Source organism: Vigna angularis, chromosome 2 (genome assembly GCF_016808095.1).
Source record: "Vigna angularis cultivar LongXiaoDou No.4 chromosome 2, ASM1680809v1, whole genome shotgun sequence".
Taxonomy (NCBI): domain Eukaryota; kingdom Viridiplantae; phylum Streptophyta; class Magnoliopsida; order Fabales; family Fabaceae; genus Vigna; species Vigna angularis.
This window is the reverse complement of record NC_068971.1, coordinates 31299800-31316673: the sequence shown is the minus strand read 5'-3', so window position 1 is coordinate 31316673 and position 16874 is coordinate 31299800. Positions and strand designations below refer to the sequence as shown.

At 34.7% G+C, this 16874-nt stretch overlaps 1 protein-coding gene across 1 annotated transcript; it reads right to left on the bottom strand.

Annotated features, from left to right (window-relative positions):
- Positions 1-8543: 8543 nt before the first annotated feature.
- On the bottom strand, positions 8544-16606 carry LOC108327492 (uncharacterized). Its single transcript, XM_052873140.1, has 11 exons — positions 16251-16606; positions 15373-15435; positions 15187-15278; positions 13697-14521; positions 13472-13571; positions 13237-13386; positions 12345-13130; positions 10063-12216; positions 9916-9985; positions 9299-9447; positions 8544-9216 (listed from the first exon to the last, which is right to left on the bottom strand). The coding sequence occupies exons 1-11, from the start codon at positions 16315-16317 to the stop codon at positions 8882-8884; spliced, it is 4791 nt and encodes a 1596-aa protein (XP_052729100.1). The 5' UTR covers positions 16318-16606; the 3' UTR covers positions 8544-8881.
- Positions 16607-16874: the final 268 nt, after the last annotated feature.

Below are 16874 nucleotides of genomic sequence, written 5' to 3'. Positions count from 1 at the left end.
TAAATAGCAACATTTTGAAATGCATTATTTCAGGTATCTTCTTTCTCCTTGTGATTGTCATTATTTTCAAGGTTGTTCATTAGTTAATAAGAAGCTATGTGTTTATATCTTCTAGATCAAAATTCAGAACTTAGGACTTGTGTTAGGAAATAAGGAGGAGAAATTAGTTCAAATAATTATAATATTAATGAGTTAGTCACTTGATATGCTAGTTAGATATAAATAGGGGTAGAACAATAATGGAAAAGATGATGTTACTTTGTTGGATTGAGCATTAGCTCTTTACGAAGAGAGTACTTTTAAATATTTTTTTTTCATTTTAAAAATATCTTTTTTGTTAAATATATCTTTTAGTTCTTAAACTGACGGAAAATTAGATTTTGTTTTTGTCACAAACTTTAATACAATTTGATTCCTAATTATAAAAATAAATAGATGTAGTTCTTATCATCAAACATTATTAAAGTTTTACTAACATGGAAAATGATATTCTCGTATGTCTATCAAGGTGTTGATGAAAATATTCAAAGTTTAGAATAATGGTGAAATCAAATTTTGTATGAAAGTTACACAAAAAGTATATTTAAAAGTTAAAAAATAAAAAGAAAAATACCGAGACCACACCAAACCCATATAAAATTACATTGTACAAATAGTTAAAAAAACTTATTATGAAAAAAGAATTAAGTAAAAACATGGATGGACAATGGTAAACTCATGATTCTTTCACAAAAGTTGTTGATAGGGGGAGCTATGTACAGCTAAACTCAAATCTCACATATGAGTTTTTGGTAATGACAAAAGAAATGTTTTATAGTTTCTTGCACCACAAAATAGTAAAACAAATGTTTGATTATATCTGTGTATGTGCTTGAATTGTTTGATATATATGTATTCATTATATTGAAATGAATCATTGATTGAAATATATTGCACTTTGCATATCTAATAGAAATAATCGATTGCATTGTTTTATAATCGGTTAAATTTCTTCAAATTTGTGTTTATGCTTATCAGGAGCAAAACAACTATGTTTTACCGATTACATTAAGTGTATAATCGATTAAAACATGTAGGCAATCTGTACAAAAATAGAGTAGATATGCATACAACATATATGTCTTTTCTCTTATCACTTTTGTTGTTTTTAAACGTTGAACATTTAATGGCATTTAATGCATGTTCAAAACAACAAAGTGCTTTTTACATTTTCTACCGTTCAGGTAGGATTTTATCATTTAAGTTTTTCATTAAGATACCAAGCATTGATTGAAGACTTGATCATTGGATGAAGTAGATCATTTAGCTCATGGTATCGTCTATTCTGTATAAACGCTTTTAGGTTTTGCTCTATTCAGTAAGTGCATTTAGCATGTTGCCTTTTATCACAAGTTTTTGAGACTTTCAAAGGCTTTCCAAAAGCATTGTCTATACACTTTTACCTTCTTAACTAAATTGAGAGTTTGACCGATTACCGTCTGGTACAATATATCTTTTGCGTGTAGTGAGACTCTCATTGATGCTTAAGTCTGGAAATCGTTTAGTGTTACGTCCAGTTTTATGCCTAGATGATTTTCTAAATCTTTCCTAAGTTACTTGGTTTTCAGAGTATTTTTATTTATCACTTATATTATAGCTATTCTAATATTCTAGTGATATCATTTCATATGCTCATTTCTTTTAATGTGGTTTTTTAAACTTCAAAACATATGAGAGTGTTTAAACATATCAGTCTTATAGACGATTTTTTCTTTACACGAGCAACATTTAGTAAATTTCTTGTACTAAATTTCTTAACACGGGCGAGGTTTGAATAGTGTTTCCAAAAGCTTTTCGCAAAGACAATGTTTAATAACAATTTCAAGGTTAGACGGTTTGCAATAGTTGTTAGACGTGTGTTCTTAATAAAGCGTATTTAAGAAAATGTTTCAAATAAGGAAAGCAATAACATAAGTATTTTTATATTGGTTCCCTCAATCTTGAGCTACGTCAAGTCTCCCTTAAGAACTCTTAAGGGGTTCCACTAATATTTTTCAAATATTACAAACGAGTAAAACCACTCTTAGAGTATTATCAATCACTCTTGGTTCCAAGTATTATAACCACTCTTGGTTCTCGAATATTATAAATCACTCCTGGTTCTCCTAGTCAATCCTCACTAATCCAAGTTTAACCACTCCTGTTATCCAAGTATGATAACCACTCCTGGTATAGACCGAGTATTTTCAACCACTCTTGGTTCCCCTAGTCAATCCTGACTGGTATGTTTAGCTCAATACAAGTGTTTACAAACACAATCAGTGTTTGATTACATATACAGATTTGAGTAACTCTCATTGAGGATCAATACAATATAAAAATATGTGAACTTGTGAAGTTCTTTTTCTTACGTTGAATAACTTTAGACAATATAAGCTTTGAGGTAGAGTAAAGCTAGTGTTGAATTACCTTTCTTATTTATGTTCTCTCTCTCCTCTTCTCTCTTCTACTTTCACCTTTTTTCAATTTTAACAACTTCTTCTCTTCTACGAATCTTCTTTATATAGCCTTCTTAAGAAATGACCGTTGGACACAACGTTGACTTCTAGATATACTTCATAAACTTTTTATGTAGTTGGTTAGACTTAGGTATACGTTGTAAAGTGATATGCTTTATCAGTGTTTTCTTTCATATGTAGCTTGTACAATCTTTTAGTGCTAAAGATTTGAGGAAACATTTCAAGAATGTCTTCTTATCTCTTAAGGTCTTTTTATCCTTTGTGTAGCGTTTCTGAATAAAGCTTAGTATTGACATTACCTGCACAAACACAAGAACAAAGCATGCAAGCAAAGCAGCACTTTTTCGTACAACAAACATTGATGATCATATCACATGTTAGCATGTTTTGATAAAAGCATTGTTTGAAGACAAAGTGTTTGGTATGTTACACTTAGATTATATGATCTTTTAAGCTTTTGTTCCATAAGGTCGTCTAAGCTCAAGTATATCATTTAGTAACGCTTAGCAAAGCTTGATGTTCAAACACTTTATCATTTTGATTAAGCGTTATAATGATTAGATACTCAATTATGAGTTCTATACCATTTGGCGCTTTTATGTTTTATATCTTGGACACGTTTGAGATATCAAATAATTATGTCTATCTTTTGATGGCGTTTAGCGCGTTATATTTAAAGATGGCAACAGGTCAGGTCGGACACGACTAGTGTCTACCCACAACCTGACCCAAAAAAAAATTTACTCGTTACGTGACCCGCTACCCGCATGGATACCTTCTCAAAAAATATTTGTGGGTCTTTTAAAACCCGCAGACACCCGTAGATACCCGCAAATATTTAAAAAAATATATTTTTATAAATTTTTAAAATAAAATACTAGTTACCCACAACCCGCGGGTAGTAAATATCCGCGAGTACAACTTATCCATCGCGAATTTTATTCGAGGATACCCGCGGACGCAAATTTTTTTGCCATCCCTAGTTATATTGATATCATAGATGATTCGTTCCATCAGACGTTTAGTGGCACAATGCATTTGGATATTAACTTTAAGGCTTTAACATTTAGCTTAGAATTCACATGTATTGTGTTTCCATCATATCAAACGTTATTTGCATTTAGAAAGATTTTACTTCAACCATTGTATTCTTTATAAATTTTTATCTTATTCAATACACTGGATATATTGTTATACATGTTTCATCCAGTACAATACTCTGGTATATGTCAACATTTAAACGTTATATCTTATGACCAATATTTTGTTTAGTGTTGTTTGTTAAATTTCAAAACATGAGTTATTGGACATTCTAGTCTCTCTAGATGATCTTGTCTTAATAGGGATCGCTATGATGAGAATATGAGGTAGTAAATGAGGAGTGTAAAGTTAATACTCAAGTAATTGCTCAAGACACGGCTAGAGACATGAGTTAAATAGAGACATTTTATGAACATTGAAAGAAAGGAGAATCTAGGGGATCGAAAAAAATGGGTATAAAGGAGAACTTTGAGGGAGAAGGAGGACAAGACACTTTGAGTGCTCTAGCTGATCGAACCTTGAACCTTTTGGCTAGAACAGAAATTCTCATAATAGTTAAATTTGAAGATCACATTTTGAATGTTTTTGGCTAATCAATCTTAGTACTTTTTGGCTATAACAACAACAAAATTGACAGCTTTTTGCAATTCATTTTTGGTCAGTTGTCTTTCTTTTCTTCAACTTGGAAGTTTTCTTCAAAACTAGAGTTGATAAAAGAACCATTGTAAATCCATTTTTGTTGATTTAAAGACTTCACTTCAAATTTCCATCTTCAAGGCTTTGTATGTTCACCAATGAACATAGAGGTGCATTTAATTCTCTTTGTGCTTTATTAAATGTTTATAAATTCTTTAAGCAAAATCTTAAGAGTGAAAAGACGAGACTGAATTAGAGAGCTTTTAACCTAACTATAGTAAGACATAACACCTTACAAGAGAGTTAGTATCTCCAAAGTTGACATCGATGCGTCAAAATATGATTAATGTGAAGCATTTTTAGCACATCCTTTAAGAAATTTTTTACATTGACTTGTGCTTTTTGAGATCATCTTGTCATATATGTAAGGTTTAATCATTCACTAAGTCCCTATTTTCGCATGGAATCTCAATTTCGTCCCTTTCTTTCTGAAAATATCAATTGGGTCCCAATTTTATGAAAATTGCAACAAATTGATCCTTTCCGTTAAATAGTGTCAAACGGCGTTACGGTGTGTTTGACGTGGCACGCTGTTGTGAACGTGTTATCTGACGTGGTTGATTCAAGCAGGAGCAGTGGGCACGTGGAATCTCAAAATGAAACGCGACTAGATCAAGAGCACAAGATTTCCCACACCAGAATTTTGACACTCAAAAAGTAAACTGGGAAACAAGAATGGAACTTCTCAAAATGCAGATTGAAAAACAAGAACAAAACACCTAAAAGAAAATTCTTGAACATGATCAGAAATCCCCAAAACGCAGTAGTCTCCTTCCTCGTGACTCAACCCAAAATCACAAAATTAGAAACCTCAAAATCCCCGAATCGAAACCCTAACGTGAACGCCATGCTCCACCACGAGAATGCCAACAAGCAGAGACCTTCGCCGCCATAGAGACGCCGGAGAGCGAACCCACACGTCGCGGAAACACCGCGCCTGAGCCACCAAACCTGATCTCCACTCCCAAAGAGAAATCGCTGGAATCAGAGAAGAAGAGAGGGAAGTTCCCTATTTTGATTCGAGCCTTGAACCCATAAGAGTAAGGGAAAGAACTTTCCCGTGCACGCCGCAACTCCCATTGCTTGAGTTCTTGGTTCAACGTGAGACAAAGAGAAAAGGGAATGAAGCTTCCCTGCTTTACGAGCTCGAACCATGGCGAAAGAGGAGAAGAAAAATTCTTTTCTTCTTACTTATAAAATATTCAATTTCCACGTGTCCCACTGCTCCTGCTTGAATCAACCACGTCAGATAACACGTCCACAACAGCGTGCCACGTCAAACACACCGTAACGTCGTTTGACACTATTTAACGGAAAGGATCCATTTGTTACAATTTTCATAAAATTAAGACCCAATTGATATTTTCAGAAAGAAAAGGACGAAATTGAGATTCCATGCGAAAATAGGGACTTAGTGAATGATTCAACCTATATGTAAAGATGAGAATATCCTCTACAACATAGAATAATCTCATAAATATTTTCATTAGGTAGAATGTTAACTTAAAATATTATGTTCATATGTATCATTTTATTATCATATAATGCAAAGAGATCATATGTGTTGGTGATGTTTGTTAGACGAAGCTCATCGCATGTCACATGATCTATCTTTAATAAAACTTATGTCTTATATTTATGCTTTATTCTTTATCAACACTTAATCAAAATTTCAGGGTGTATTAGATAATATTCTAACACAAGTTGTGTTAATTGCTTTTGTTGAGAAATTGCTTGGAGTAGACTTTGTGTTGACCATCATTGGAGCTTGTAAAGAATTATTTTTCTTCTCCATTACATCATTTTGTTTTCAATGTTGTTAAAGAATTTAAATAAAATCTTTGAACAGAAACTTAATTAATAATTTTTAAAAAGTTTTAAATTACTTACTCTTATACACAACTTACATAAAATATTGTTTTTAAATAACATAACACTAACCTCAAGCTAACATGATCACACTTTCTATGTTAAACTCAATTATCTCATTTTATTGTCAAGAGGTAAGAGACCTTTTAAGCTTACAACATGTTTAAATATAGATTTTATAAAAGTTGCATTGAGTATTTGTAACAAATAATTTGGTTTCGAATTACTCATTGATCTTTGTCAAAAACAACTTGAGACCATGATCATACAATTGATGTATGCTAAGTAAGTTGTAAGTTGTGTTTTATACCTTTACTACAATAACCTTTTTCAATAGAAAGTAAGTTATAAGTAATTGACTTCACTGTTTTTCCTTTGGAACAGGATCCACTTTATTCATATCAATGATCATTGAATCCCTTGGTTTTTTATTTTTGAGTAATATCCTTTTTCATTCATATGAATGATCACTCTTATTTTTATCCTTTTTTTTATCAAAATCCGCTTCATTCATATAAATGATTATCATATCATTGACTACTTTTAGTTTTGTTTTAAGATCATAGCCCACTTCATTTATAAGTAACATCCACAATTATACCTAGCTTCATTATGTCCTTCAAAATCAAAAACAGTTATTGTTTCTAATTTAACATATATTTAAATTACTAGTAATAATTATTAATATCAGAAAATAATTTAAATTAACATTATGAATTTATAATTCACTATATAATTATTTTCAGCATCTTAAACTTCATACTAAAAGCATTATTAATAAGTATGACTTAATTTAAAAATCGTTCTAAAGTATACGACTCCCTCTATCATCATTTAAATCAACATTCTAAGTTAATATTTTAAATATTTTATTATTTTAATTCTTAGCATAATGTTAAAATAATTATTAGTTATAATGATTACTCATAATCATATTTTATAACATTTTTAATGATACTTAAAAGTTTCAATTAGACATAAATAGTCATGAATTATAATTTTAAATATTTTATTAACTTAATTTTAAAATAAGTATTAATTATTGTTGTTGTTATTATTATTATTATTGATAATTATAACTTAGATCATGATACTCATAAATTCAAATTAAATATTAATAATCATTAATCATAATCACTTCATTCTTATTGAAAAGAATTACCAATATTTCTAAAATTTATGTTTTTAAAATTTTTAAAAATGTATTAAATATATTTGTTGAAAGCAACAAATCTTTCATAAATCAGACATATTTATTAGTTCTTATTAAGTATAAATTAAACAAACAACAATGATAAGAAAATAATAGTAAATTTTTGGAGTAATAATAGTGCAATAACAGTGGACGATCATCTACTACAAATGTACAATAATTTGGTTACATTGTTGATGATAAAGTTGAATGTTAGACTCTCCTGATTTGGTAACAAATGAGTTGTATAACGGTTTGGGTTAGAATATATAACGAGTGTTTGGTAGCAATCACCCTGAGTTATTAGATGATAACTTGGGTTGACCTTATCTCACAAAAGCTAAATAATTAAGTTTGAACTTCATTTTCAAGGTCCAATATGATTTCCAAACCCACATCGAGTTGGATAACTTTCTCTATCACCTTTAAAGAAGGACAGAAGAAAGTGTTAAAACATATAAAATTAACTATAAACCTAAAACTGTAAAATACTTTTTGTTTTCAAAAGTGAGTTAAGACTATGTTAAAATTAATTTAAAATCAATTAGAGTTCTGTTGTATTTTACGGATTACAGTGGCATTTTTAAAATTAAATATGGTAGAAATATTTTCGTGTCGACCAATAAGATATATTATTCTTATATTTAATGGCTGAACCTTAGCGCAACTATAAAAAATAATAGAACTTGGTCGTCTCATGAAGGTATTGGATAAGTCCAAAAAAAGTCAAATAATTATGGAGTGTGGGATGGGGGGGACTACTGTTATTTATGGTCATCACTCATAGGCTATGGGATGCACCAACTACACTTTGGAATTTTGCTATTTCTCATCATTTGGGAATGGGAACTGCCACATGCTAACAATGATCCAAAATTGCTTTCTTTCATTTAACAGGCTCTTATCTATTTCATTCCACCAAAAGATACAAGATGATCCTCAACATCATTCAAAAATACATTAATAATTTACATTAATTATTCTCAATTCTCATAAGCAAGCTTCAAAATAAAATTACTCTTTAAATATTCTCTAATTACTAACACGACTATTTCTTCAGAATAAGTTTAGCACATAGACAAATCCTTGTTATGCTAATATATATATATATATATATATATATAGACAAGTTCAATAATTTTAGATTAATTTAAATTTTAATCTTACGAATCCATACCACTGCAGTGCAATATTTAAATTTTATATTTTATATTAAAAAAGATAAGAATTGAAACAGGATAGGGAAATGAAGAGAATAAGAATTTAACCCTTTAACAAACGACGATGGATACAATTAATTCTCTTTGATTCTATTGTGTCTATCCCCCCCACCCACCAAAATCATCCACCATATAATAAGCATAGCTTCCTCGTTTATATACACTCATCAGTGACTGACTGACTGACTATGTACACACTCGTCGACGCTTTCAAAATGCAAATCTATTATACACCTATCGTAAAAAACAGATGTATTCAGATATTATAGCTATGCTCTAGCGGACTGTACACCATTTCATCCTTTATCCCCCCAAAAAACAAAAAATTCGCAAAATTTTACACCTAATCTACAAGCAATTAACTATCAGTCTTCAGGGCGTTGAATCTCACCCATCATGATCCGGTTACTGGAGACCTTGAAACCAAGAAGAGAAGGATCTATCTGTTTTCCTTTCTTCCCTTTCTTTTTCCCGCCTCTAGCTGCTTGTGCTGCATCAGATGATTCACTCCCAACTCCACTGGCTGCATGCGAATCCACCACTACCTCAGGAAGAACGGGCTTTTTCAGCATGTCTATAAATGATGTCTCTGACACAGCACCTTCGCTGAACGAAGAAGATCTAAACCGAACCTCCTTTCCAGCAGCCTGAGCATCTGTCATGCTACTCATTGACGAATTTGCAGACGGTTCTCGTCTCCCTGCCATACAATTAATCTTGTATTTCAGACTGCTGAAATGTTCTTAGGTAAAATGTTAAAATGGGTTGAGAAAATCACATACCTTCACTAGCTGTGAGATTTATTAAATTATTTTGATTGACACTGGGTGCGGATGGCTGGTCTGACTGGACATCAGGTGAAGATAAAACCCGAGATACATGGGGGCGCTTATGGAAAGTGTTATCAAAACCTTTGGTTGAAGGAGGTATCCTGCCAATAAAAGATAAGCAAACATCTTTAATAATTTTTTTTCCAACAATAATGATTCAATTATATCAATTTATCCATGTATGCATGCATATGAATTAAGACGAATGCATGAACCTAGATATACCCAAATTGCCATCCCTTTTGACAATAATAACTCAAAGACAGACAATAACTAGAACAAATTGTCATTCTTATGCTACTACTATCTAAAATGTAGCCCCAGCCCACGAAATCCTACCCAGTTGCATTCAAAAAGTGTATAAAATAAATAATTATCGGCAAACTACTTCAAGTGTGGGGAAAATTTCGCAGGTAGTGCAAAAGTTTCAGAGCAATAGTATCGGCAGACTATAACAACCTAAGGCAAGGCCTACTGCTAAATGATAAACAGGAATAGACAAAAACATGTAATGCAAACCGGTCAGCCAGAGAAATTTATGGAACCCAAAAAAAAAGAAAAGATGCTACCTGTCACCCGAAACCTCATCTCCTCGTGAATTATTCAAACCTATCTCTCGACCAAATGAGCCATCACCACCTGCAGAATCTTGTTTATTATTTTCAACCATCATACACAGAACTTCAACAAAAAACAACAGTTGTGTACTACATTACCTGCACTGCTCAGTGAGCTATGTCTACTATGGGCAATTGCAGGTAGTTCCATGGAATTCATGATGCTTTCCACTTGCTCTGACATATCCGACATCCCCGGAACTAAATTGTTCATTGTGCCCATATATTCATGTCTCTGACCCTTATTTGCCTCTAACTCAAGCAAGTCTTTTTCCATAGATGATTTACCAATCTGAAAAGGAATTCTGTAATTGGGATGTAGAGGGTCCATATTTGCAGATAACAGTGATTGTTCTTCAAGTAATGAACCAGATCTAGACCGAAGAGGCATTCTTTCAGTGTTCCCTAGACTGTTGTATTGGTCAGAGATATGCATGCTGGACAAATGATCATGGATTAAGGCATTGGAATTAGTACTCTGCGCCCTTTCTAAAAAAGGGTCATTCAGATGGACTTGCTGATGATCAGGCTGAAGCTCAAAAGGATGCATTATTGAACTAGCCTCGGGAACATGCCAAGATTTGTCACTTCTTGATGAAAGAGGATGCCATTTATCAACAGCTGATGGTTGTGCGGATTGCACACCCAGTTTTTTATGAAGTAGGTCCATAAAACCTCGTGCAGAACTGTCTTCATGAGAACCAACAGATCCAGACATGTTCAGATCTGCTGATGAAACAGCATCGCCTAACTCTCTTCTCTGCCTCACAGCTTCAAGATGCTGCTGTAATTGCACCCGGGGATCAATCCAACTATTTTCCACATGTCCATTGTTGACATGGAGTGAACTCTTGAAAGCATCAGGGTGGTGACCAAAAAGATCATCAGTTGGTTGTAGATGATGAGAGGATAAAGAATCCATTTGATCACCTCGATGTAAATAGCGACGACGGTCATGTAATTCCCTTCCTTGGGAAATAGGTGCAGACCTCTCAAACATCATAGGATTATCATAGAACCCTCTCTGGTTCTGCTCTGGAAGATTCCTCCCCAAGTAATTTAATTGCTCCTCTTGTGTCACAAGCCTCTGCTGCTGTTTGTGTATATCTGAAACATTAAATCCTGCTGAAAGACCTAGTTGATGGGTTCCAGGATTTCTAATCAACTGTCCGGTTTCATTAATTGGCCATGACCTACCAAAATGCCTTTCTCCATCTAAGCCTAACTGCTGTCTAAGAGCCAAAGATAGCTGCTGTGCTTGCAACTGATCTTGCTGAAAATGAAGCTGTTCAGAAGGTAATATATTACCATGCCTTGCTTGCAACAAGAGGTCTGACAAATCAGCTTGTCTTCCTTGGGCAGCATTGAGGCCCATATTTGCTTGGATAATATGTTCCATTGATGGATCAAGGTGCCTTAAAGAATGTGAATTCAGATGCAAGTCATTAATATATCTCCTCATTTGTACCTGATCTAACAGGTTATCCCTGGAAATATCATGTTTGGACTGCCCAAAATTGGGATCAGGGATTGGCTGCTGCATAAACTGTTCATGAAGCAATTGTTGGACTTGAGACTGTTGCTGGGGCTGAAGTTTCATTTGTTGGTGTAATAATTGTTGGTGATGCATATCTTGCTGTTGCTGTAACTCAAGCTGGTATTGTTGAATCTGATGTTCCAGAATACGTTCAAAATCTGACCCAGAATTCTGCATCATCTGCTGTAGGTTGGAGTTCATGTTCTGCGAAAGTGCATAACCTGGAAACCTATCTAACTCTGACCCATTAAGATGACCAGGGAAATGATTAGATATATTACTCTGCTGCTGAAGCCTTTCTTTCTGAATTTGTCCAATATGGGAAAGGAACTGGTCTTCCTGAAAATGTCTAATTGTACCATATTTATCACCCCATTTCTCCCTGAAAGAAGGTTGATTAACCATACCACTAATAGAGCTTTGTTGATCAGTAAAAGAAGCATCTCTATCCATTAATGGATCTAGAAAATGACCCTGATCACCCAATCTCAAGGAACTATTGGAAGATTGTGCACGCCTTAAATGAGAACCATCTCTGAGTTCAGACATCAACAACCCAAATGGGTGCAACTTATCAGCTTCATGGTGAGAATCACTCAATGCAACTTCATTGGCAAGAGATTTGCCGGTAGGATGAGAATGCAATGTAATGACATCCATGGGCCTCATCAAAGGTTTATCATTTATGCTTCCGGCCAATTTTGACAAAGAGATATCTACAAAAACAAATATATGAATAAGAAATAGATGCATATATCACAAATAAGGCCACATAATTTGATAAGAAAAATAATAGTAAATAGACATGACAGTAGCAGTATGTATGAGAAAGACAATAAATTACCCTCATCGTGTGCAGCAATATTACTGAAGCCCTGATCATCAGAGAACTTGACCTCAGAGTGATAACTATGATTGGGTATTTGAGCAGGAATACCAACACTTGAGCTAGTATCAGGTCGGGAAGAAGCCCAAGGTTGATCATCGCTAGCAGAAGACCCATCATAATCAAAATTATGCACATCTACTTTTAGGTTCCTTCCAATGGCATCAGAAGGTTCTGATTGAATAACCCTATTACTACCAGAGCCTAATCCTGACTTGACTTTCAAATGAGGCATAATGTCACCAAGTTCATGAAATGGTGATCCTTCAGGAGCATCTGACAAGCGAACAGGCAAGTCCATTCCGAAAAATCCTTGTTCGAACCACAAAATAATGTCAATCCCAAGAAAGGGTCCTTGAATTTCCCCTTGAGGATCCAGATAGCACAAACTCAACTCCTCAAGAGCAATAACACTTTCAGGCACATATGTCTTCTCGTTAATTTTGAAATCCTGTTGATTAACGTTTGGAGTTTGCTGCAGAGATGAAAAATCAAAGAGAGTGCGAGAATCATCAGGTAGACTGCTATTGATTTCAGAACCACCAATTGAGTCAACACCATTCCGATTAGCATGTTCCAGAAAAGCTAAAGATTGTCCCTGATGGAGATCAAAAGTTGCTGATTCCACAACTTTGTTTCCTGGAATGCTTCCATCTCCAATGATGCTGACAGAACTCTCATCTCTGCCATGAACACCAATAGCAGGCATATGTTTCTGCTTGCCTTCTTGAACAGTTGCAACTTCTAAAAATGATGATTATGTGTATTCAATCAATATGTGTAAAAAAACTGAAAAATCTTTACTTTCAACAGACTAGCACAGTAGAATATAAAAACATTGATTTCTCACCCCCAACAATGTTTCTCAATAAACCACCAGCAGTTGATGCTGAACTAATTAATATTTGATCAGAATCATCCGAGACATCACTTCCTGATATAACCTTTGCACTACTGCCAATGGAAGGTTGTTGTTTTCCTTCACTTACAAGAACAGGACCTGAAATAAGCCAAGGCAGGAGACGATAAGAAAGAGTAAGCTGTGAATTATTTTACAGTAATAAACAAATCCATGCATACGTTACCTGAAATATCATCATTTGACCCTCCATCCCTTCCTCTAAAGGAATAGCCCGCAACTTCACTGCTAGTAATTTTTCCTTTCCATATTTCTTTGAGGACAACCTAAAAAATGCAAAAAAATATAATAAATATCAATGCTGAAAAGAAAATTACCCTTCAAGCAAAAAATTGAAACACATTGGTAAGGCATGATGGAAGTCTGGCTTCATGTTTTGCATTTCACACACCTCTTCCTCAGCACCAGGAGCAACAAATGATAATGGTTCAACAGCACCAGGTTGAGTGAAGGGCGATATATGCTCCATCTCAGAAGGCAGGCTATCAAAATTTGGATCAACCTTTTGCTTGCGATATATGTCAAGGAGCTTACCCCTTGGGTAGTAATACGAATCAGCACCAAGGCTAGACTTCCCCAATATGGTTTTATTCCTATCCACAAGTGCAGATCCAAGACTCGAGCCTATAGGAGACCATACAATTTGTAAGTTTCCATTAATGTTAGCCCTTCCTCTTCCTGGTGAAAATCGCACATTGGAGCCTTCTGTACGTCCTTTCTCCAGCCCAAATCCAGGTGCAGCACGGTATGTAGCCACACCAGCAGCTTGAGCTTCCAATCGATGTCGTGGCCTCCATTTATCACGAGAATCAGTGTCACGGTCAGACCCAATGCGATTGCCACCAACAGAAGATTGTTTTTCAGTGTGACCATCTTCCTTCTCAACATCGTTTCTTTTTTCACTTCGAGAATCCTTCTCTTTATCTTCAGGACCCCATCTTGATGACCACTTATTCTCTCTTCTAGAGTCATGACCAGAACCACGGCTCTCATGCCAGCGATCAGAGGGCAAGGATCTATTCTCTGATGTTGAAGTATTCTCCAAACGACGATCTTCTTTTCTACGATCCCTTCTCCCAAGCAAGCTTGTTTCCCTCTCCTCTTCACGCCAGCGGCGACTGATGTCAACATCAGGAGTTGTCCTCCTCCAGTCTTTCTTGTCCTGGGACCCCTCCAAACGCCAACTATCCTTCAGTATGGGATCAGTTGAGTTCACCTGAGGCAAAAAGCCAAGTAGAGATGTCATCCTATCATTTATCCAAGGTTGTATCAAATTCTACAGTTTAAATAACCACTCAAATTTAACACTGAGAACAACACATAAGAATTCAGCTTTTCAAAGAAAACCTGATTAATCGACCAAATAGATATTTGTATTAGAAAAATGTCTAGAAAATCCTACCGTGCAAATTGGGAACCCAAATCAGCAATTATAGTTTAAACTAGAACCCCATGATTACATGAGACAGATGGGTCCAGAAAAACACTTTGTGATTAAGTTGGAAGAATATTCTAAATTAAAGAAAACAACTAAAACTCAGTACAAGAAGATGTATCCTCTCCACTTTATGTTTAATTACAACAGTACCAGGCAAATAGCAAACAAATATCACAAACTCTTAAAATTGCCAGAAAAAAAAGACTAAGAAATGAATCCATGATCAAAATCCTTTCGTCTCACTGATTCCAACAAGTTCAATGCTGGTACTGTAGAAAAAAAAATGCATAAACAATAGTGACATGTTAAACACACGTTTCTGAAATGACAAACTTTTAGTGGCCAAAATGATTTAGAATAACAATAGAGATACGGATAGATTTCATGAAAGGGGGAGGGTATCCAATAGCACAGGCAAAACCATAACATCAAATAATACGTACCCCCACCGGATTGGTAGGTGTCCTTGCATCAACAGGTTTGGAATACAGCCACTGTGGGGATAGGGGTATGCTGTTCTCAGATGACAATTGATCTGAAAGTAAAATGTTTCATCAATTAACCATAACAATTTACAGCAAGAAATAAACACGACTAGATTTTAGCTGAGACAAAGATAAACACGATACCTTTCGAATCATCAAGTAGCGCTGCAATCCCTTTCTCCCCACCATGTCCTCCGGATGCTTCATCTAACAGACCAAAATACAAATTAACAGACATGTCATTCCAATTTATTATCTTTTTAAAAAATGCCTAAAGTACAGTAACATAAATTGGATAAGAAGTATTTTAAGAAAAACAAAATGCAAAAACAAATCAAAACAAAAGGCAGTTATATTGATTCCTCGTAAGGTACAACGAGTAGCTTCTGAAAATATATCATAAAAGTGCTTAATGACGGGATCTGCAATATCCATCCAAACTTACAATTACATATCATTAAAACCTTTTACAAAAAGTCAACAGAAAAATCAAATCAACCAGCCGCACACGCCGAAGAAAACAACCCCACCAACAACACAATCAAATCAGGTTACTTATGCAATAAAAAGAATCACGACAATTCCAGATTCAGATTATCAAAAGCAGCAAAGTGAGCTACTCCTAATCCCTCCAAAAACGGCCTTAGAAAACCACACTTCTCAGCAAACAGCAGTACATACATCACAATATATACTCACTAAATCAAATGGACGCTAACATAGATCAATTCCCAAGGTAAAGTCAACTTAACCCATAATTAAAATAAAAACACTAACAAAATCACATAGGAAAAAAAACAAAAATAAAAAACAAACAAATTGCAGAGCCACAGAAGCATGAACAGGCCCGTCTGTCGGGCGCGCAATTGACACGCAGAACAAATCGCGGATTGAGATTCAACGGATCCAGACAAGGAGATCGAGCAATGATTGCGAGACAATGAAAACGTGTGTTTCAACAAACTCGAAAAAAAGCCCTAATCGAAAGTTAAAGAGAATTGAAATGAATCAAATCAAATCACCTCTGAGGGAATCAGAAGTCTTGGAGAGGAAGAGATCGTCAGGGAGATTGACCTTGCCGTCGCCCATCGCCGTCGAGTTCGGGATTGTCAGAATTCGGAAAACAGAGAGATCCGAAAACGGAACGGAAGAAGGAGAGGAAATGCTAATAGATGAAGGAATGCGAGAGAGAGATAGGGTTGAACGTTGAAGTGTGCGTCGAAGATTGAAAGGGTAGGGTTTGCGAATTGCAGGGTATAAGATAGATAGAGAGAAGGAGAGAGGTAGAAAGATAGAGCGAAGGAGAGAGAGAGCGAATGAATGCGGTAAGGGTTTGAGGGCTCAGGGTGTGTGGTGTGGTGTGGTAAACATCAGAAGCAACCACGAGACTGTCATATATTATTGCATTTTTTTCTGTTTTAGTTTTTTATGCAAACGTGATATAAATGATAAGAAAATTTTAATCTACCTATTTTAATTTCCAGATCGGATAAATTAGTGTTGGGTATGATATAGTATTTTCAATAAGTCTTTCTAAATATTCGGAGCTTGCGACTTTGTCTCTGGAAATTGGACTTAGTTTATAGGTCAAATTTTTTCCAAATTTAAATTATTTCATAATATTCACAATGCTTAAATTCTTTATA

What these genes read in the sequence shown, in the direction of transcription:
- LOC108327492 (XM_052873140.1), bottom strand. Translation starts at nt 16,317, where the DNA reads ATGGGCGACGGCAAGGTCAATCTCCCTGACGATCTCTTCCTCTCCAAG. An exon ending in GCTACTTGATGATTCGAAAG is followed by an intron (nt 15,279 to 15,372) that starts GTATCGTGTTTA and finishes TTTTACTTTCAG; the next exon opens with ATCAATTGTCATCTGAGAAC. An exon ending in ATTGAGAAACATTGTTGGGG is followed by an intron (nt 13,131 to 13,236) that starts GTGAGAAATCAA and finishes CATCATTTTTAG; the next exon opens with AAGTTGCAACTGTTCAAGAA.